The 22,447-nt window shown below is 35.5% G+C and overlaps 2 protein-coding genes across 3 annotated transcripts in view; one reads left to right on the top strand and one right to left on the bottom strand.

The window, feature by feature from the left end:
- Positions 1–44: 44 nt before the first annotated feature.
- On the top strand, positions 45–17,786 carry UBA5 (ubiquitin like modifier activating enzyme 5). 2 transcript variants are annotated; one of them, XM_012766871.3, is made up of 12 exons: positions 45–768; positions 5,851–5,896; positions 6,011–6,100; positions 9,463–9,572; positions 10,327–10,413; positions 11,824–11,908; positions 13,466–13,570; positions 13,736–13,863; positions 16,059–16,194; positions 16,441–16,516; positions 16,655–16,761; positions 17,628–17,786. In XM_012766871.3, the coding sequence occupies exons 1-12, from the start codon at positions 608–610 to the stop codon at positions 17,709–17,711; spliced, it is 1,215 nt and encodes a 404-aa protein (XP_012622325.2). In that variant the 5' UTR covers positions 45–607; the 3' UTR covers positions 17,712–17,786. The 2 variants fall into 2 exon arrangements, with proteins under 2 accessions (XP_012622325.2, XP_075861469.1); XM_076005354.1 differs by lacking the exon at positions 6,011–6,100.
- Positions 17,173–22,447, bottom strand: part of NPHP3 (nephrocystin 3) — a 43,386-nt gene continuing 38,111 nt past the window's right edge. Inside the window, exon 27 of the mRNA XM_012766864.3 lies at positions 17,173–22,044. Coding sequence (XP_012622318.1) covers positions 21,867–22,044 — 178 coding nt within the window. The 3' untranslated portion in view covers positions 17,173–21,866. The remainder of the gene's footprint in view (positions 22,045–22,447) is intronic.

The raw sequence follows: 22,447 nt of genomic DNA, 5'->3' as shown, positions 1-22,447 counted from the left end.
TGAGCAACGCCTGCCCGCTGACTCTGGTGACCTAAGATCTAGTCGCGAAGAGCCAGAAGAGCCCAATGTGTGTTCTGATTTAAATTCTTCGGTCAGCTTCAGAATTGGATACCTCGATTTTAAAGAATGCAAAGGCACAGCCATCGTTACGAGCGCCAAATTTAATGCACTGGCAGGCGGAAGACCTCTTGGGTCCGGTTCGGAAAACGGCCCGTCAGGACCTCGAGCCCAGCAATAAAAGATCCTGTTTCTCCTGGCCGCCCAGTTAGAAAGGCAACGTCGCAGGCCGCCTGCACTGGAAACTCATGACGCCAATCCTGTCGTGGCCTACTCTAACCGATCCAGAGAAGGAAGCAAAAAGAGACGGGTTTTTGGTGAGGGGGAGCGATGTCGACGACGCACCGGAAACGGTACCGTGGAAAGCCCTTGGGAGTGGCGGAGACGTGTCTGTTTGCCAGGCGCCGGGAGCACTTCCCCGGGGCTCTGGGATAGGAAGGCGGCGGCTAGGTGCCTTCTGGTTTACCTCTCCCGGGCCCAGCCGAGCAGCGTGGGGCGGCGGCGGCGGCGAAGGCCGGGGCTGGGAGCGTTGGCGGCCGGAGTCCCAGCCATGGCCGAGTCTGTGGAGCGGCTGCAGCAGCGGGTACAGGAGCTGGAGCGGGAACTTGCCCAGGAGAGAAGTCGGCGGGTCCTTGGGGGAGGCGACGGAGTGGGCTGCCGGACCCGCATCGAGAAGATGAGCCCAGAGGTGGTGGATTCCAATCCCTACAGGTGACCTGCGTCGTGGATCAGAGGCGTTGCGGGGGACGATGTCACGGTCTCCATGTGGTCAGGAGTGAGGCGCTCCCCAAGTCCAGCTCACATCGACTCCTGATGCCCTTTCTTGGTTTTGGGGGGCGGGGTTGGATCCCGTTTCCATATGGTCAAGGGACGTCTTTTTTTTTTTTTGATCAATTTTTATTTTATTTTTTAAATTTTTTATTTTAGTGTATTACGAGGGTACAAATGTTTAGGTTATACATATTGTTTTTGTCCTGCCGGAGTCAGAGCTTCAAGCGTGTCCATTCCCCAGAAGGGCCACGTCTTATTACCGGTCAGATGTTGTCTCTCATCTTAAAAAACCCCAGTCGGTCAGCCATATGGTGCTGCTCAAGTGCCTAAGTATCCAATTTTCTAACACTTTTCCCTTTATTAGTCCACCTCGCTCTGCATAAGACTGATTAGTAAGGACTTTCAAGAGATGACATCAAATGTGAAAGGTTTCTCAGTGTATCTTAAATGGAGGTGGGGCGGGAAGAGCGGGATTAGCCCTAATTTTGAGATATTAGGGGTGCTCCTTAACATCTCAAATCATTCGACTTTACCAGGCCTGCCCGTCCCTCTTTCTTTTCTAAGGCGGCTTGTTAATTCAGGAGGTGGAATATAGTTCAGTTTTTAAGGGTAAGGACTCTACAGCTGGACTGACTGGATTCAAATCCCAGCTCTCTAAGTAGCTGAGTAAACTTAGGCAAGTTCTGAACCTCTTTGCTTCAGTTTCTCACCTGTTAAATGAGGATAATAGTAATGTCCATCTGTCATAGTTGTGAAGATTGAAAAAGTGAGTATATGTAAAGCTCTTGGAATAGTGCTTGTACATGGTAAGGCTTGCACAAGATTTTATTGCTTAATGTATTTAGTAGCAAGTAGTTATTGAGTTTTCACTATGTGCTAAGCACTTCACATGCATTGTCTCTTCTCACCACAACCCCATGAAATTGCTACTGTTATTTTACTCCTATTTTATAGGTGAGAAGATTAAGGCTTAGAGAGACACTTCAGGTCATAGAAATGGTAGTAAATAATATGACCTGGACTTATCAGGTTTGTCTTAATCCAAAATTCACACGGAACTGTCTCCCCAGTAAAAATAAGCCATTAGGTAGTGTGGCTAAAAACTGGATGGCGTTAAAGTAGATAAAATAGGAAATATATTATTGTTTCTCTTTGCCTTTAAAGACCATGAGAGTTTTGATTTCAAAACTGAGTTTTAGTTGTTTGTGACATACAAAACTTCAGTGGAAGTTTTAGGGTGCTTTGTTTTAACTGTATTGCCATATATGAAGGGTTAATGATCCAAAATTTTTAGAGATTGAATAAGCATGAACTGATATTACTAATGAGAATGAGTAGAAACTATTTCGTTTGATATCTTTAAACATTTTTAAGTTTTACAAATGAAGACTTTGAAATTTTCCCTCCAAGAATGAAAAACAAAGAAATATGAATCATATATTTAAAGTCATTTTTCAAAAATTATTTTAATGTGAGATGATCCTTTGATATTGTAATTTAATAATCACAAAACTTTCAGAACTCAGGTGTAGACATTTAGTATTTTCTAATTTGCAACATTTGCCCTTATTAAAATTGCTATATAGGAGATGGCAGTTGACACCTAAACCTGTTCATTGGTATATGGAAAGTTAATAAAGGTCAGCCTTTATTTTTTGAATTGTTCATTCAGCAGTTATTTACTCATCACCTTTATATCTCTAGCCCTCCTTGATAATATTATTTACCTTGTATTGAGTATTTCGGATAGGTAGTCATCGTGGATACAAAATAGACATGGTCTTTTCCCTCCAGAGCGTGCTAGATGTGAGTGAGATAGAAAGGTAAACATACAATTGCAATACAGGTGGTAAGAATTATGATAGGGAAAGTACAGGGTTGTGGAAAGATATAGGAAAGGGGTTTGTATGTGTTCAACACCATTTTAATTGTCTCAAGTGATACAAAGGAAATATAAAACCTATGACTCTCAAAGTCCTTTTTGCTTTAGTTTGGGAGACTAAATGCATGTGAAATAATGATCCAACAACACAAGTAATTGTGAAATTATGTGGTATAGAATATAATTATAAAAATGTGGAGGGGCAAACAGAAGTTTTGAGATTAGCAAACCTGGTTTCAAATCCTGACGCAGAAACCCAGCTCTGAATACTGTTTGCCAGTTAGCTGACCTTGGGCAGTTGATTAACCTGAATCTTTTGCCTCATCTATAAAAGGGGATTGCTATACATTCTTCTTAAGTTTATTTGTAAAGACTGAAGGGAAGGTCAAGGTAAAGATGGCAGATTGGATCATAGGAATTTGCTATCGCTTTCTACCCAACCCCACTAAACTGACAGTAAAGGAATTCTTAAAAAGGAAACCCCCATTGAAAAAATGAAGGGTTCTTATTAATAATTGGTGGGGGAAGGGTTAGGTCCCTGTGCTTGAAGATTTTGGTAACACAATTTGGAAACTAGAAAATGGATAAATGAAAGATAACTGATTTAATAGATTCAAAGAAGTTGAATGTTAGACTTACAACCCAGTTTATAGCACAGAATCCCCCAAAAGGCTCAGAATAGGCACAGGTACTTATAGAAGGACTTAAGGTAGGGCTAAAACTTTTAGTTGAAAGTTTGTTGAAGAAACAGAGCTTCACGTCCACTACCCCATTGTGGGTAGTTGGGCAAATGTTCATTTTCTACCAGGAGAAGAAGCTAGAGATTTATTTATTGGAGAGAGTAAAATAGAAGATTTCTATTAATAATTGGGTTTGGTCTTTGTATTTGAAGCAAAAAGTACTGAATGTTTACATGCTGAATGCTAGGACTCCCAGCCTTGTTCCTCCACTGAACTTCTAACAGCTGTCAGCCAGGTTGGAACTTCAGTTCAGTTTGGAGTTTGGAAGATTCTTCTCTAAGGAATCTGATAGAGCCAAGAAGAAAGACTGAAAGACACTGACATTGTGTGGATTTCTCAACTAAATACCCTGGCCAGATCACCCTACAGTGAAGCCCAAAGTCAAACAAGTATTGCCTATATCCTTATCTTTATTAGTGTCCCACTCTTAAATATGAACAGAACAAAGGATGAGAGATGCTCCTAACATGAAAGAAATAAAAATAGCAACTTGGATAGACTATGTAAGAGAAACACATGCCCCCAAGTTATCATTAGTATCTTCAGATAAGATATTGTACAAATGGTATAGGAACAAGGCACAATAAAAAGTATTCAGATGATTAAAAATAATTCTTGCAAATGGAGATGGTAATGATATGAAAACCTGAGTAGGAGGATTGCAAAATAAAGTTGAAAGAAATCAGAGGATGGAGCAGAAAACTAAAATGATGGAAAATTAGAGAAAGAAAATAAGAATAAAGGACAAGTCCAGGTGGTCTAACTTCCAAATTATAGGAAATATAATAGACTGTCTAGAAAGAGTCCAGGAAAAACCAAACAAGGAAATCAAATTCTTCAAGGATCTTTCCCAGAATTGAAAAACTGAGTTTTCGTTTTGAAAGGGTATACTATATACTCAGCATAATGGATTAACATTAAGATTAACATTAACATTAAGATTCACATTAAGAAGCTGGGAGACACTGGAGGAATACCTTAGAAATTTTGAAAGAAAATTCCAACTTTTGACTTCTATACCAAGTTAAACTATCACTTAAGAGTGTGTGTGTATATGTAGCATCCCACAAATATACACCCTTTGTAATTTTTGTAAAGAATAGAATTTTGATAAAGAACACTTTCAGACATGTAAATTATCAAAATTTATGTTTGCTGCACCCTTTGCAAAGCTACTGGAAGGTATTCTAACCATAAGAAGAGAACAAGTTAAGAAATAATCCATAACAGAGGCTTTCAAACTTTAATGTGCATCGCAATTGCTGGAAGGCTTGTTAAAACAGGTTGTTATACTCCACATCCAAGGTTTCTGATTCAGCGGGTCATTATTGCATTTCTAGCAAATTCCCAGGTGGTGCTGCTTATGATGATCCATAGAAACTTTAGAACCACTGAGCTATAGGACACGGGAAGCAGGAGATTAATACAAGCTAAAGAAATTAAGAGAATTTGTAGTATGATGATGAAGGGAGATCCTAAGAAGGGAGCTGTATGTGCAGTAAGTCTAGAGATACCATGTCAGATTCTAGGAAATACATCTTTAAGAAGATTAAATAGATAGAATGCCTCATGCATATGAGTGCATCTAGAGGAATTTTAGGCTAGTGGAGAGTTGAGGTTGAATTTGTGAAAATACATAGGAAATTAAGCTTAAGGAAAAACAGTTATTAACTTTAGGGATGGGAATTATAGAGGAAAGGATAAGTTCTAATATATTTCATGGCCCAGTTATGAACAGTTAACATCTAACCAAGATGACCATATAACAGTATTGGGAGGTTGGTGGGATGGGAAGTATCTGTGTGCAGTAAGGATGAAATCTGATTTCAAATAATGCCTAAGACTGAAAAGAAATAATAATGTTAGCATGTTAGTTACAGATATGATGGTAATGGATATAAACACTTTAAAATTTACGAAGATAATAACATTAGCAGTAACTAAAGCACTTAGGAATCCTTGGCATACAGTGGGTGCTTACTAAAAGTAGATATCCATGTCAGAGGCAACAAGTGAGTGCAATTCCAGCCATGAGTTTATTCTGATGATGGAGATCTGAGTGTTAAACATTAAAAATTTACTTATACTACCAAAGTATAGAAAAGTGTTGAAATTCGCTTTGACCCTTAACATTTAAGTCAGGAGGTGTCAGTCTTGGCTGTACATTAAAATATATGTGGAGCTTTAAAAAAAAAAAAAATCTTTAAACACCTGGGAGAGTTTTTAAAGCTACCCAGGTAATTAGTTTCATTTGGTAAAAGCCAGCTTTAAGAGTCTTTCTCTTTTAAAGGATAAGTAGTGATTGAGTTTTGGTGTTTATTTTCTGTGATGATGTATGTCTATCTGTATCATTATTACATAAAAGATTGTAAGCTTTAAAACTTTTTTCTTTGTTTTAAGCCGCTTGATGGCACTGAAACGAATGGGAATTGTAAACGACTATGAGGTATGATAAACCTTTCCAAGTTTCTGAAGATGATTTTCAGTAAATGACAATAATTTCTAGTGACATATTAGATGACGAGTTATTAACCAACACATATAATTTTCCATTGCACAGAAAATCCGTACCTTTGCCGTAGCAATAGTAGGTGTTGGTGGAGTTGGTAGTGTGACTGCTGAAATGCTGACAAGATGTGGCATTGGTAAGGTAAAAACATTTCTCTTTGCCTATCATATAGGGAACTACTAAGTCCCGGAGTAAATCAGGTACCAATTACGATTCTTTTCTCATTACTAATAATTTATTGATTGGTAGTGTACTCAGGTGGTTCTTTCTACTCAAAAGAGTTGAGACGTATCTCCACCCAATCAAAAGCTGATATTATTGCTAGTCAGGCAAAAACCATCTAATGGTGTTCAGGAACTTTTTGTTTGAGGTCGTATATAAACAATTTGGACTTAAGTGTTTTAGACGTATAGATGTTTAGGAAAGAAGGCTGTTAAATTGATAGTATGAGCGAAACACTAAAAAATCTAACATTTTGTTAAACACGTTTATACCAGATAGAGTAGAAAGCATGTACTATTCTTACTCTTGAATTTGAACTAGAGAAAACTCTGGATTTTTTTTAAACCCATATATTTTTCACTTTTTTTTCTAAAATTGATTTGGATTGTGGGTAGGAAGGAGGAGAAACTTTCTTATACCCGAATTCAATCTACTAATCTTAGATTTATAAAGCCAAAGTCTATGCTGTCAGATACATAGAGTTAAATAGATAAACTTTCCACAAATACCCTCTAATTTGCCATTTTGATAAAGCAAAGTTTATCAGTACTTTTTAATATGTTGGTCCACCCCAAATTCTTTAAGTTGTTTCAAAATTGGTACTCATTTATCAGTATAGAAAAGACAACACCAAAATACTAAAAATGTTCATTAAAATTTTAATACCTTTCAAAAGGTTTATAAAAGCAGGCCAAAAATTGCTTATACTGTCTTAAGTACCCTGGCTGATTGACTAGGGATATTAGAGGTCATTGAAATTAGTGGTTCTCAAGTTTGATTATGTTATTAGAATCACCTGGAAGCCTTGTTAAAACATTGCCAGACCTAGTAGTTTCGATTCTATAGGTGTCAGGTGGACCCAATAATTAACATTTCTAACTAGTCCCCATGATGTTCTGGGGACTACACTTACCACTGGATCTTTGCTACTCCAAGTCTGGTCCCCAAAGTAGTAGCATCAGCATCATCTGGGAGCTTGGTAGAAATAAAGACTTCCAGATCCAGGCCGGGCGCGGTGGCTCACGCCTGTAATCCTAGCACTTTGGGAGGCCAAGGCGGGCGGATCGCTCAAGGTCAGGAGTTCGAAACCAGCCTGAGCGAGACCTCGTCTCTACCAAAAATAGAAAGAAATTAATTGACCAACTAAAAATATATATACAAAAAATTAGCCGGGCATGGTGGCGCATGCCTGTAGTCCCAGCTACTCAGGAGGCTGAGGCTGTAGGATCGCTGAGCCCAGGAGATTGAGGTTGCTGTGAGCCAGGCTGACGCCACGGCACTCACTCTAGCCTGGGCAACAAAGTGAGACTGTCTCAACAACAAAAAAAAAAAGACTTCCAGATCCAGACATAGTGAATCAGAATCTGTATTGTAACAAGATTCCCAGATGATCAATATGCATATGAAAGCTGGGTAAATGCTCTTGCTCTTTTAACAAGCTCCAGGTGATGCTGATGCTGCTAGACCAGGCCAGGTTAGGTTTTGAGCAGCAAGATCCAGAACAGTAATCATATTGCTGTAATCATGGTCACCTGGGAAGTTTTTAAAATTCTGATATCCATACTGCACCCCATAATAGGTAAATTAAAATCTTTGGGGATGAGACTCAGACCTTTTCAAAAACTCTCCCAGTGATTCCATTGTGCCCTCAAGTTTGTAAACTAAGAATCTATACAGGTAAGTTTCAGGAAATCTTTCTTCAGTTTGTAAAACAAACAAGAAGCTAATTCATGGAATTAAATAGGGAAGTAGAGGATTGGGAAACTCAGAGCCCATTTCTTATCCACCCCAAAGTATCTGGAATCCCAGAAAGTATCTGAGGTGCCCTGTATCACCAGATCTAGATCTGCTGCTTTATTTTACAAATGAGGATACAGGCCTAAAAAATGAAAGTGATTTACCTTTTATCAGAGCTAATTAGTGTCAGAGTTACAGCTCTCACCTCTTCTTCCCAAGTTTAGTGTTTCTTGCAACTTAGTCGTAAACAAGCTAGGAGGCAGAAACTCAAATTTAACACTTGGCCTGACCTAATAAATATTTATTGATTGAGCTTAAATAAACCATGTTTTGGAGATACTCTAGCCATTAGAAAATTACCATGGAGAATATAATTGAGATCTTTTCTAGCAGGATATTAAGGATTATCTGGGAGGTGTTATTGTAGGCTGGGTTTTTTTTCCTCCTTTTTTAGTGTCTATTAAGAAAAAGAAAATCCCATTTTTTTGCTTTTATTGTTAAATTTGTGATGCTGAGAATTGTATTATAGATTCATGGAATTTTAGATCAGGAAGGGACTTTGGAAATCGGTGGCTCTAGCCTGTTCTTACTGATAAGAAATGTGATCTAATGGCCATTTTAAATTGTGTGTGTGTGACAAATGCTGTTTGAAACAGGCCTAAGTATGTTTCAGGAAACAACAATTCACTGGTTAGTAACTCTGGAATAATGTTTTAGCCATGTAATGGGTAATATATCGAGTCATACACATGAGGAGTCAGGTTATGCTATATAGTTTTAAGTTACAGCATTTGTTTTTATCTTATTTAAAGACTTCATTTATCCAGTGGGTTCTTGGCTTTTTGCAAAAAATTGGAATGCAGTAGGATTTTGGCACACTTTTTAAAAATTGGAATGAACGCTAATTTCGGAGTGAATTCTTTAGAGAGGCGCAGCACAGAATTGTGGTTAGGGTGGGGATATTGGATTAAGAATGCTTAAATTAGCCAGGCGCGGTGGCTAGTGCCTGTAATCCTAGCGCTCTGGGAGGCTGAGGCTGAGGCTGGTGGATTGCTGGAGGTCAGGAGTTCGAAACCAGCAAAAGTGAGACCCCGTCTCTACTATAAATAGAAAGAAATTAATTGGCCAACTAATACATATAGAAAAAATTAGCTGGGCATGGTGGCGCATGTCTGTAGTCCCAGCCACTCGGGAGGCTGAGGCAGTAGGATTGCTTGAGCCCAGGAGTTTGAGGTTGCTGCGAGCTAGGCTGACACCATGGCATTCACTCTAGCCTGGGCAACAAAGTGGGAAAAAAAAATGCCTAAATTTGAATCTCATTTTCGTTCTATATGGGCCAAGTGGCTCTAACATAAAGATAATAGTATCTACATACTTACCTCACATGAGCATCCAATGAATTAATATATGGCAGCTAGTGTTTTAAAATTAACTAATATTATCAAACTGTTAAATGTATCAAATGTAAAGTTCACTAGTTTATTCTTTTTTATTTTTAGTTTTTTGGTATGTTTTTCATCAGAATACCACTATTTTCATTTTAGTTGCTACTCTTTGACTATGACAAGGTGGAACTGGCCAATATGAACAGACTTTTCTTCCAACCTCATCAAGCAGGATTAAGTAAAGTTCAAGCAGCAGAACATACTTTGAGGTAAATAGAATAAATTAAGGACCATATTCAGTGAAATCTTACTTTTTATATTTGGTATGAGTTATCCTAATATATAAGTGGATCTGAATTTTTCTCTGTAAAAATACACATTTCACTAACTTACCTGTTAGACATGAGTTGGCAATTTTTTTCTGTATAGGCCTATATAATAAATATTTTAGTCTTTGAGGGCCAGATGGTCTCTGTTGCAACTGCTCAACTATGCAATTATAGTGCTATAGTAGCAGTAGGCTACACAAACATGAATGAGCATGTCTGTGCCCCAATAAAACTTTATTTTTAGACTCTGAAATTTGAATTTCATATAATTTTCATGTCATGAAATATATTTTTCTTCTTTTGATCCCCCTAAAAATATAAAAACCATTCTTAGCTTAAAAGGCTGTACAGAAACAGGTGGTAGGCCAGACTTGTACTGAATTGAACAAGGAACAAAGAAACATCTTTTGTCATGCTGAGCTGAGCTGTAGCTACCAGGAATGGTAAAGTCTTAATTCCCAGTACATCAGTTGACCCAAGTTGGGGTGGGAATATTTTTGTAGTCCTTATGACAATCTATACGTTTTTGAACCTAGTCCCTGAAGTGGGACAAAAGAGGTAGAAGAGAACTTTGGGTTTTTTTTTAATAGCTTGATGTTAAATGCTTTTTAGCTCTTTCAACTCTTTTTCCTTTCTGCTTTTCCTTACTATAGCTACTAGTAGTCTGTGTAATTATTCTCTTTTTCCCTCTTAGGAACATTAATCCTGATGTTCTTTTTGAAATACACAATTATAATATAACCACAGTGGAAAACTTTCAACATTTCATGGATAGAATAAGGTAAAATTTTAATTTATGAATGTTTTGTACAATGTCCAGCTCAAGTATTATTTGAAAATTTATTGGAAAAGTCTTAGGCTGGGCGTGGTGGCTCACGCCTGTAATCCTAGCACTCTGGGAGGCCGAGGCGGGCGGATTGCTCGAGGTCAGGAGTTAGAAACTAGCCTGAGCAAGAGCGAGACTCCGTCTCTACTATAAATAGAAAGAAACTAATTGGTCAACTAATATATATAGAAAAAATAGCCAGGCATAGTGGCGCATGCCTGTAGTCCCAGCTACTCGGTAGGCTGAGGCAGAAGGATTGCTTGAGCCCAGGAGTTTGAGGTTGCTGTGAGCGAGGCTGACGCCACGGTACTCACTCTTCTAGCCTGGGCAACAAAGCGAGACTGTGTCTCAAAAAAAAAAAAAAAAATTAAAAAAAAAGAAAAATCTAATGATTAATTCAATGAATTGGCAGATATATATTTTTCTGTTTTAAAAATAGTAGGTTTTTGGATGGGTGTGGTGGCTCATGCCTATAATTCTAGCACTTTAGGAGGCTGAGGCAGGAGGATCACTTGAAGTCAGGAGTTTAAGACCCACCTGCATTAGTGGTATAGTGGTGAGCACAGCTGCCTTCTAAGACTAGCCTGAGCAACATAGCAAGAGCCCATCTCTACAAAAAATAGAAAAAAATTAATGGAGCATGGTGACATAATGCCTGTAATCCCAGCTACTCAGGAGGTTGAGGCAGAAGGATTGCTTGAGCCCAGGAGTTTGAGGTTGCAGTGAGCTTTGATAATGCCACTTCCCTCATGCCTGGGCAACAAAGTCAGACCTCTTCTCAAAAAAAAAAAAAAAATAACAACCCAAAAAAACAGTACTTTTTTGTATGTAATTTTAATGTATTAGAAGCTCAGTTAAAAGTATATAATGGTATATATTGTCCAAAAACAATACAAAGTAAAAAGCAAACAAGTAAAAACCCCTGTAACCTATAATGATATAACCAGGGATCCTCAATTTTAAGTTTTGTGTTCTAGATTATATTTCTATCTGAAAACAGATAGTCAGAATACCACTGTAATAATGAATTGCATTCAATTAGCTTTTATTACATTTATGTTTGTAGTGAAGCATGAATAAAAGTCTGTAAAAGCTGATAAGGAGAAGGTAGCTGTTGTGAACAGATCATACTTCCTTCACCTTTGTATTACTTATAATAGTACTACCAATGTATCATTAATGTTATGTTCATAGTAGTTACTCAATACTTTTGATATATATAGGATCTTTAATAGTAAATACCTACTATGTTATAATTATACTCAAACATTTAATGAAAGAATAAGTGTGACAGAACAAATAAAGTCTAATGTATTAGAATGCATTTTGTGTCTTTTTCAAATAAAATTTATTTTCTTTGACTAGTAACGGTGGGTTAGAAGAAGGAAAACCTGTTGATCTAGTTCTTAGCTGTGTGGATAATTTTGAAGCTCGAATGACAATAAATACTGTGAGTATTCCTGTTGTGTAAGATGTTATACTCATAATTTATCTGTTTTCCTGCATATTTTATCAGTATATAATCCCCATCCTAAAATTAGTTCTGGATTTAAACCCTTTCATGTGTTTTATTAATTTTTAATGTTCTCTTAGCCTACTTTTAAAATTTTGGCTGGGTGTGGTGGCTCATCCTTATAATCCTAGCACTTTGGGAGGCTGAGGTGGGAGGATTGCTTGAGCTAGGAGTTTGAGACCAGCCTAAGCAAGAGCGAGATACTCTCTCTACTAAAAATAGAAAAGTTAGCCAAGCGTTGTGGTGTGCACCTGTAGTCTCAGCTACTCAGGAAGCTGAGGCAAGAGGATCACTTGAGCTCAGGAGTTTGAGGTTGCAGTGAGCTACGATGACGCCACTTCACTCTACCCAGGGCGACTGGGTAGTGAGACTCCATCACCAAAAAAAAGAAAGAAAAAAGTTCTACAAGCTGTGGAACCTGTCTAACCTTGCTGGTGGGACATAGTTATAGAATCTTAGTTTCTTTTATGCCAGTAGAGGACACTGTAAAATAAATACTTCAGGTATATAAAATTTTTTAAATAAATTAATATTTTATAATATTTGGTCAGTGTTTTAACTTTTGTTACTTTATAAATGTATCATTATGTATAAATTGCTTAAAAACATGGTTTCTTAAAAAGTAAAGAATTTTTTCAATTTTTAATTTCTATTTAAAAATATAGATTTTAAATGTTAATAGATTTGGGGGTACAAGAGAGTTTTTGTTACATGGATGAATCGTATAATGCTAAAGTCAGGGCTTTTAATATGCCCATCCCCAGAATAGTGTACATTGTACCTGATAGGTAATTTTTTTATCCTTCCCATCTCTTTTTCTTCCTCCTTCCTTCTTGGTTTCCAATGAGGAAACCCCGCCCAGGCTGGAGTGATGCAGTGGTGTGATCATAGTTCACTGCAGCCACAAACATCTGGGCTCAGGCAGTCCTCTAGCCTTAGCCTCTCTGGAGTAGCTGGGACTACAGGCCCATACCACCGCACCCAGCTAATTAAAAAAATTTTTTTTAGAGACCGGTTTTGCTATGTTGCCCAGACTGGTCTTGAACTCAGCCTCAAGTGATTCTCCCACCTCAGCCTCTCAAAGTGCTGGCATTATAGGTATAAAGCACTGTGTCCAACCAATAATTCTTTTTCTTTTGGATTATTGTTTAATTGTTTTTAATTTCTCATGTGCTATTTTGGCATTTTTTATTGCTGAAATTATTTTAGTAAATGAATTTTTATGTTAATCTGACAAGATATCCAATAAAATTATGGTTCAGTTTAATAAGTAGATATTTACTGACTGCTTCTTGAATACTGTCAGTTTATTATTTAAATAGAATGTGGTAGTTACCAAAGAATTCCACTACTTACAAGTTTGCTCATTAATTACAAAAGTTAGTTTTAAGAAACCTTTGGTAATCTATTCAGTTAAAGCCTAATTTTTCGTGAAAATAATTTATTGTAAATTACTTTTTGTTCTTCCTTGTGTTTTCACCTATTTCTATTAAGGCTTGTAATGAACTTGGACAAATATGGATGGAATCTGGGGTTAGTGAAAATGCAGTTTCGGGGCATATACAGCTCATAATTCCTGGAGAATCTGCTTGTTTTGCGGTATGCATTATTTCATTTTTCACTGTTAGGTACTAGAGTTCTTAGGGGCATTGAAAATGCATTACAATTCAAAGAAACAAACTTAAATGTAATGGAATACCATTTGAAACATCTAATACTTTTCCTTCTAATACTTTGAAATGTGTTTTATTGTTTTTCATGTAGTGTGCTCCACCCCTTGTAGTTGCTGCAAATATTGATGAAAAGACTCTGAAACGAGAAGGGGTTTGTGCAGCCAGTCTTCCTACCACTATGGGAGTGGTTGCTGGGATCTTAGTACAAAATGTGTTAAAGTGAGTGAGTGCTAAAATGTTTTGAATAGTTTTGTATGCTTTTGATAAAAATAAATGTATTTCATTAAGCATTTTAAAAATTGAAATTAGCAGCTAAGTATTTATTTTAAATTTAAATATATATGTAAATATGTGTATATTTTGTATATGCATGTATATATGTAAATATTAATATCACATATATTACTACACATGCATACATATTCATACATGAATATATATGAATGTCCGTTATTCCTTGTATTTGGAATAGCCGTACAGTGGTGCTGATGTATTTAATTATGAAGAATTAACCAAATAATTTGAATCTCTGCAAGTCTGACCAGTGGGAGGAGACTTAGACATTAACATACTTGCTTCCACTATCTTGATTTAAGTCTTGCTAAAAATAGTCTGAATGTGATTAAAGAATACCCATTATTATTAATTAAACATTACATTAATGTTAATGTAACATTTATATACAATAACATAATGTAAATGTTCTTGGATACCTCAGCTATCCAAAAACAGATACCCAGCAACTACACTATCTAAACTTTAGCTAAAAAGAAAAAACAGGTTTCTTTGCAGGTAAAATTTGTCAGAATTTATGAATCGGTTCATACTTTATTAAAATCAAAGCCTCTTTAGATGTTCCCTAATTCAGGCCACTTTTCCCCCCCCTCACTTTACAACTTTATAAACTTAGTTATATTTCCTAAGCCTCCAATATAATAAGAACAAAATGAAATATGATACAAGGAGGCACCTTGATATCAGTTAAGTGTCAGCTGCCAGCAAAAAAATTATAAAAAGCACACATAAGAACTCTCAAGGTAACAGGTTAGGGCTATTTCATATAAGCAAATAACCTGTACAATCTGTAAATTCTGCATAAACAAAACATTTTATAGTATTGTACAACAACAACAAAAAATCATGGCCACAAAGTATTCTCTTAAGGATGTGTCATATTTAGCTAGCCCCTCTACTGATGCACATTGAGGCTACTTACAATTCTTTTAATTATTAATAATGGTGTAGACAACATCTTGCATATATCTTTGAATACTAGATTTTTGTATAGTATAATTCCACTTCTTTAGAAGTAGAATTGAGTTTATGCAATATTTATTTTGACAGATATTACTAAATTTCTCTTGCAAAAGGACTATACATTTCCATCATAGCATAGGAGTACCTGGTTCACTCATACCTTTGATAACATTGGGTATCATCAAACTCTTTAATCTTTGTCAATATGATAGGCATTTCATTTGAATTTTTATTTGTGAAAAAGGCTGAGCACTTGAATTATCTGCTAATAGACTTTGCTCTGTATTTTTGTCTTTATATTAAGAACATGCATTTGCAAGTATTTGTCCTTTTGTCTATTTATCTTTTTTTTTTTTTTTTTTTTTTGAGACAGAGTCTCGCTTTGTTGCCTAGGCTAGAGTGAGTGCCATGGCGTCAGCCTAGCTCACAGCAACCTCAAACTCCTGGGCTCAAGTGATCCTACTGCCTCAGCCTCCCAAGTAGCTGGGACTACAGGCATTCGCCACCATGCCCGGCTAATTTTTTTTATATATATTAGTTGGCCAATTAGTTTCTTTCTATTTATAGTAGAGACGGGGTCTCGCTCTTGCTCAGGCTGGTTTCGAACTCCCGACCTCGAGCAATCCACCCGCCTCAGCCTCCCAGAGAGCTAGGATTACAGGCGTGAGCCACCGCGCCCGGCTTATTTATCTTTTGTACATGATTTTTTCTCTATACAGAGGTTTTAAAAAGAATCAGATTTGACTGGGGAGGAGTTACGGATATCATTTTTTAAAAAGTTAAAGTAAATTTAGTACCGTAGGGCATTTTAAAAACACACTTCTCTCACATTTTAACATCTCTGAAATCAGTATGCTTCTTAAAGTTGTTGACATACCATAGTTTACTTGCAAGCATTCTATCTTTATTAGAATTTCAAAAAATAATAGTATATTCTACAGTTGATGAAATGGATTAATTTTATTCTTTCCTCCATTCAACAATATTCAAGCATCTATTAAGGCAGAACTTTTAAATAAGATAGAACTTTTGTTTTTTGGGTTGCAGATTACATAAATCATTACCTATTCTAAAAACATTTTTTAAAAATTCAGTTGCTTTCTTCTAGTACTTTTATAATTTTATTTATTTAAGTCTACTTTGATTTGTTTTTCTAGGTTTCTGTTAAATTTTGGTACTGTTAGTTTTTACCTTGGATACAATGCAATGCAGGATTTTTTTCCTACTATGTCCATGAAGCCAAATCCTCAGTGTGATGACAGAAATTGCAGGAAGCAGCAGGAAGAATATAAGGTATATGTCAGTCTGTCAGAATGTATGAGGGATCATATTGCATAGGACAAGAACTTAAAAAAATAGAAACAGATTTGTAATACAAGATAAATGGATTCTGGATTTTTATAGTTTATTCACCATAACTTCAAAAATGAAAGTCCTGTCTTGCTTTTGGTAAGATAAAAAGCCTGTCTGAATTCTTGATTAATGCGTCAGAGAACTGAGAATGAATAAAAACACTTTGATACTGTTTGATTTCTACAGAAAAAGGTAGCAGCACTGCCCAAACAGGAAGTTGTACAAGAAGAAGAAAAGATAATACATGAAGATAACGAGTGGGGTAGGAATTCTTTTATAAAATGAAATGGCAGCATAAAACAAAACCTTTATATAAGATTATGTAAATTATATAAATATGAATATTTAGTGCTTACCAAGTTCCTTGAAAACTGTTATAGGATCAAATTTAACTCTACAGGTATTGAGCTGGTATCTGAAGTTTCAGAAGAGGAACTGAAAAATTCTTCAGGTCCAGTTCCGAACTTACCTGAAGGAATTACAGTGGCATATACAATTCCAAAAAAGGTACTTCAAAAATCCAATTTACTCATAAGTAAATATCATATAAAAGAAAATGTATACTTATCTTCTTCCATCATCTTCCTATTTTGTAATGCCAATGTAGTATTTTCTGTTTTATATATTGTAAACAATAGGTATTAAAGTGTGAGAGGGAGGTATTCAGTGTTAATATGCAGATATTCATAACTTATTTTAAACTGAAAACATAAGACATAAAATGGTTTTGTTCACTCATGAATGAATCAAGTATAATAGACTTTGATAAAATGAAGATGTATTTTTATATATTGATAGTTTTAGCGACAGTATCATTTAAAAAAACTTTAGTAGAGGTGTCAAGAATATTGAAATTACTGCCTTATAAATCAAAAAGGTGGGGAAAGTAAAGGACTGTCCTAAAAATTAGAAGGCATGTTTATTAAATAAAATTTACAGGCCGGGCGCTGTGGCTCACGCCTGTAATCCTAGCTCTTGGGAGGCCGAGGCGGGCGGATTGCTCAAGGTCAGGAGTTCAAAACCAGCCTGAGCAAGAGCGAGACCCCGTCTCTACTATAAATAGAAAGAAATTAATTGGCCAACTGATATATATATATAAAATTAGCCGGGCATAGTGGCGCATGCCTGTAGTCCCAGCTACTCGGGAGGCTGAGGCAGAAGGATCACTCTAGCCCAGGAGTTTGAGGTTGCTGTGAGCTAGGCTGACGCCACGGCACTCACTCTAGCCTGGACAACAAAGCGAGACTCTGTCTCAAAAAAAAAAAAAAAAAATTTACATACAAACTTATTGAGTACAGTTAAAGCTTATTGATTATATATTCTTAAGCCTCAAGAATTTTATATGGTTCTTATTTCCCTTATTCGTTTGACAGCAAGAAGATTCTGTAACTGAGGTAACAGTGGAGGATTCTGGTGAAAGCTTGGAAGACCTCATGGCTAAGATGAAGAATATGTAGATATGGACTGACATATTTTATTTCCCATGTTAAAGCCTATTCTCTTGAAATTAAAAAAACTTAGGGCAACATTAATTTATGTATAATCTTAACTGAATTGTTATACTTTTTGAAAATTCTGTGACTATTACTTCCCACCCCAACTAAATCATTAACTCCTAAAATGAATGTTTCATTCTAGTAAAGAAACATCAAAAGACCACTCTATGTAGTTATGAATCTTACTGAAACCATAGCCATTGAAATGTTTTTTTTTTTTTTTTTAAATGTTTTTGCCTTATGGAGCTGGGAGAAGGACCAATCTGATCCTGTATTTCCCCCCTCCCCCAGTAGTCCCTTGTACATGAGGACACAGATAATAAAGTAGTATATGATCTTTAAATACAGGGAGAAAGACAAGACAAGAGGTATATAGTCTGTTGATTAGAACTGGCAAACATCTACTCATGTTTGGAATTTCCATCTACAAGAAAAGCATCCACTTTTACAAACTTGACCAACAATGAATTTCAAACAGTTCACCTATAAAATAACATCCTCTCAGATGTTTCCTGATGAATACAAGCTGAAATGTAGTCATTGGAAAAGTTTGTAAACCTGTGAATTATATATTCAAAAGAAGACAAAGACAAATAAAAGGAAGCTGTCTTTCTAGATAAAGGTACTTTCAAAAAGTACAAATTATATTTTATTCTGAACTGACCAAGGACTAGAAATCATTGCATCTGTGGGACATATCTAGAGTCACTGTACTTTACTGACGAGCAAGGCATACATTTAGACTAAGATCATCTAGATTATTCTCATCATAAAGGCTACTCTCTTGAATACTTCATTTAAATTTGATTCCCGAGATGTTGGCAAGGTTTGTCCTGTAGAATGGGCATAAGAGTTATAAATTACCTCTGCAATAACTGACTTGTATTAATTCAGTGGAAAAATATAATTTCCCTGATTGTGACCACTAAACTGTAGATTAATGTACACTAGTTTTCTCTGGAGTTGCATACAAATAATGGAAGCTTAGAGAACCTTGGTTGAAATAAATTCCCCGTGGTTTGAAGACCAATAAATATTAGGAACATGGAGGTATAACCATTACAAGTAGGCTGTTGCTATGCTAATCTCCTATTTTGATGATTTTTACTTTGAGGATTTAAATATATAAATTGTATCCCTAGGGAGGAAATGTTAATAAAAAATTAAACATTCCCTACTTGTAAAATAAAGTTCTAAAAACTGACTTCAGAAAGTCTTAAACATCAAATAATCAAATATGTTTAATATATTAGTTTTGAGATTCAAGGAATATATTGTGATTCTTATGTTTATAGTAAGTTAGGAAAGTAGGGGGATAGTTTTTCCAGCCATGAAACTTATGATGTCGCTTTGGTAGGTCTTTTACCATTTTTAAAAAATTTAGTGTATTCAACTGTAAAACAGCCTTTTTAGTTACTAGGGATGTTTTGAATTTCAAAAATGAAATGGAGTTTTTCTAAAATAATTCTTTGAAAACTCTAGTGCACGAATTTGGTAAGGTTTTACTTGTAATTATAAAATGATTGATAAAGTATAATATCTAGAATTCACCATCTTCTAAAGACCTTTTATCTGCTCTGACTTGGCCCTGCATCACTGCTGGTGTCTCACACTGTACTAAATCTTACATAATTTATCTAAGCAAATTTTTGTATCTGATTTTTCATTAAAAATTATTGGATTATTTTACCAGAAAAAAATCTGGTAACAGATAATCTGTTGTTACTGAGAATGCTTTCCTAACAGTCTATGTGCCATGAAAAATTTGTATAATAAGGCAACTGTTAATTAATCCCTGAATTTTGCATCCCTAAGTAAAACTATAGTGTTTGGCCAGATTATAAATGCTATTGATTCTAATGTGAAAAATGGAAAAGCAGTCCCTAAAACTGCCTTAACTCAGAGACTCTAAATGATAGTAAAACAATATATTCAACTTTAATTCCTTTCTCAATGGGAAGTTAATTTATGGTTCTACTCAAATATAGTAGAGAAAATATTATGGGTTTCTTGTCATAAAGATACTCCATAGATATGTACAAATACAGTGACCAACACAAAAAGGTAACAGACATTTAAGAATATTAAGGAAGCTTTGACCCCCCCATCACATTTCTTTCATATTTCCCTTTCTGTAAAGTATTGATTAATGAAGGTTATAACTAAGCAAAATTTGTATCCTACCAATTCAGATTTATAATTGAGTTGTCTGAAAGTTAATATATATACCTTTTTCATTGTGAAGGTGTATATTAATGTGAACATTATATTCCTATTTCAGAACCTCAAATACACATACACAAAGAGATGCTTGTCCCAGCTATTTTTAAGTAGGCATTCTACATGAAAACATTTAAGCAGGCAGTATAACAAGTAGTAGGATCAAAATTTGGTTTTTATTATATTTGCAGTTAATTCTTATGATTTAGAGTGATCATCCCAACTATAACTTTTACCATAAAGTCACTTTGAATAATATTAGAAGATTCTGCTTTTTTATAAGTTTTCAAGTCCAAATTTTAAAGGTACAAAGAATACATATTATTCTTAAGCTGTTTTTTCCTTTTTTCAGGGTTCCAGAGTATCATCTCAGATTTTCTAAAGCAGTTTTTTGATGGCAGTAAATTTAATACATTATTTACCATGTATTAAATTACTTATGCTACTAAATAATCAAATTTTAAACTGTAATTGCTTAATTCTAAAATCACTGTCTAGTATATTTGTGAATTCAATTACTTTGTGCCTTTCACAGCTGGCAAACCCAGAAAGATACGGTCATATTTTATTTTCTATTTTTCTTTCCTGAACTCCCAAAACGGAGAAGGATTCTCATTTTATAAAATCCTAATTTAAGTTACCACCATAGTGCCTTCGAGTTATAATATTGCTTCTCAAATTTCTGCACATATGAATTACCTGAGGATCTAGCTAAAATGCAGATTCTGACTCAGTAGGTCTGGGGCCTGAGTGTATGAATTTTTAATAAGCTCCCAGGTGGTGGTTATGCTGGTTCATGGACCAGCCTGTGAGTAGCCAGTCCTCAGAGAACATTAACCAAAAGTTTAAGTTGAGCAAAGTACTTGGCAAATATTAACATTCAAATTTTTTTTTTAAATGATGTGTTTCTTTAAAAATTATACAGAATGGTAGCCAGAGTAGAAAAAAAGAGAATCTGAAATTGCACTTTTATTTTAAAACTGTTAAGTATGGTTATTACATCTTTCACCTTTACATTTAATACATGTTGGAATCTTACAAGTATTAAAATTGATGAAGATTTTTAAATATATAAATGGTATAAAACAGTATCCAAAATGTGGCAATATTTATAAAACAATATTTAGTTTTCAGTATAGACATGGTAGACTAATTTGAGGTAAAGAGACAGATTTAGGCCATTTAAGGAGGAGACTAAAGGAGAATGTCATCTATATTTTGGGAATGGTCAAAGAATGCTAAAGAGCTTGACCTGCTGCTAATACATTAAGGACTTCAGACATTATACAGATACATGCTACACAGTAATAAACAATATACAATATAGACAGTACAGAAAACAGAGGGACTGGCCCAATCTGCTCAAATGAAAGAAAATAAAAAAGAATTAAAAAAATATGGCAATTGGATTCTTTTGACGAATTTGTTTCACTGAAGACAATTCACATCTTTCATAAACATTATACCTTTAATCCTTGAAACTTTCCTCAGAGGTAGAGAATTGGGCTAGACTACTGCTAAAAAGCAAGACAAGGAATAGTGAGACTAAAGTAGCTCTTGAGAGCTGAAAAGAATCATGGGGTTCTTGAACTCCTTAACTGTCTGTTACCTCTTATTGAACAGAGACCAATCCTCCTCATGCCGTCTTAGAATTCTATTAATAATGTGTCTACATCCTTGGATCCAGATCCCATGCAATAGGAAAATTCTTTTAAACGGCTAAAATAGACACAATTACAAATCAAATGTGCCCAATGCAATTAATGTGCCCAATACAATTTCATACAAATATCCATTAAATCACACAAAGCTGTTTAAAAAATTTCCTTAAAAACTTTTTTTTAAAGTTTCGTATTCTATGTTTTAAGGTACAATGGCAAAGAATTGCATCTGCTATTACCTCTGTCCTTGTTGAAGGAAAACATTAGGAGAGTGAGTTTTTAAGCTAAATGTGTCTCCACTTGATGAATGTCGTGAAGGAGCTTTTCCACCCAAGAGTGATGTTTCTGCTTCTTTTATTTCCATTGCCCTTTTGTAGAGTTCAGCAGCTTTTTCAAAATCACCTTCTTCATAGCTTTGAGAAGAAAAAAACTCTTAAGATGAGAATATAACCTCTTACCAATTATAAATGACCTTACAGGATACAGGAAAACGAGTTGTGAATAATTGCCCATTTTGTCCCCTTTCCTTTTTCCATTGCATTCACTCAGACCAGTAAAATAGAATACCCAAACTCTTCTCCTTTCTGTCTGTAGTGTGGAATATTTCAGTGTCTCATATGGACACCGTAAAACTGTGTTGTAATAGATGCAGTGAAATTGCTAAGGTGAGCTAGGTATTCTTTGCATCCATAGATAAACACAAATGAGCAAGCAAAAGTCAACATATACTTAATGATAAATTAGCTCTGAGGACAGCAAATTGCCCATATTACTCCCAAAGCCATTTAGTTGCATATGTAAACCATCCTTCACTAT

This window comes from Microcebus murinus, chromosome 1 (assembly GCF_040939455.1).
Source record: "Microcebus murinus isolate Inina chromosome 1, M.murinus_Inina_mat1.0, whole genome shotgun sequence".
Classification (NCBI taxonomy): domain Eukaryota; kingdom Metazoa; phylum Chordata; class Mammalia; order Primates; family Cheirogaleidae; genus Microcebus; species Microcebus murinus.
This window is presented reverse-complemented; position numbering and strand designations above follow the sequence as displayed.

Bases quoted from the DNA above. Each gene is read 5' to 3' on its own strand.
- UBA5 (XM_012766871.3), top strand. From the start codon at position 608: ATGGCCGAGTCTGTGGAGCGGCTGCAGCAGCGGGTACAGGAGCTGGAG. The intron at 11,909-13,465 runs GTGAGTATTCCT...ATTTCTATTAAG, and splicing joins CTCGAATGACAATAAATACT to GCTTGTAATGAACTTGGACA. The intron at 16,762-17,627 runs GTACTTCAAAAA...TTCGTTTGACAG, and splicing joins CATATACAATTCCAAAAAAG to CAAGAAGATTCTGTAACTGA.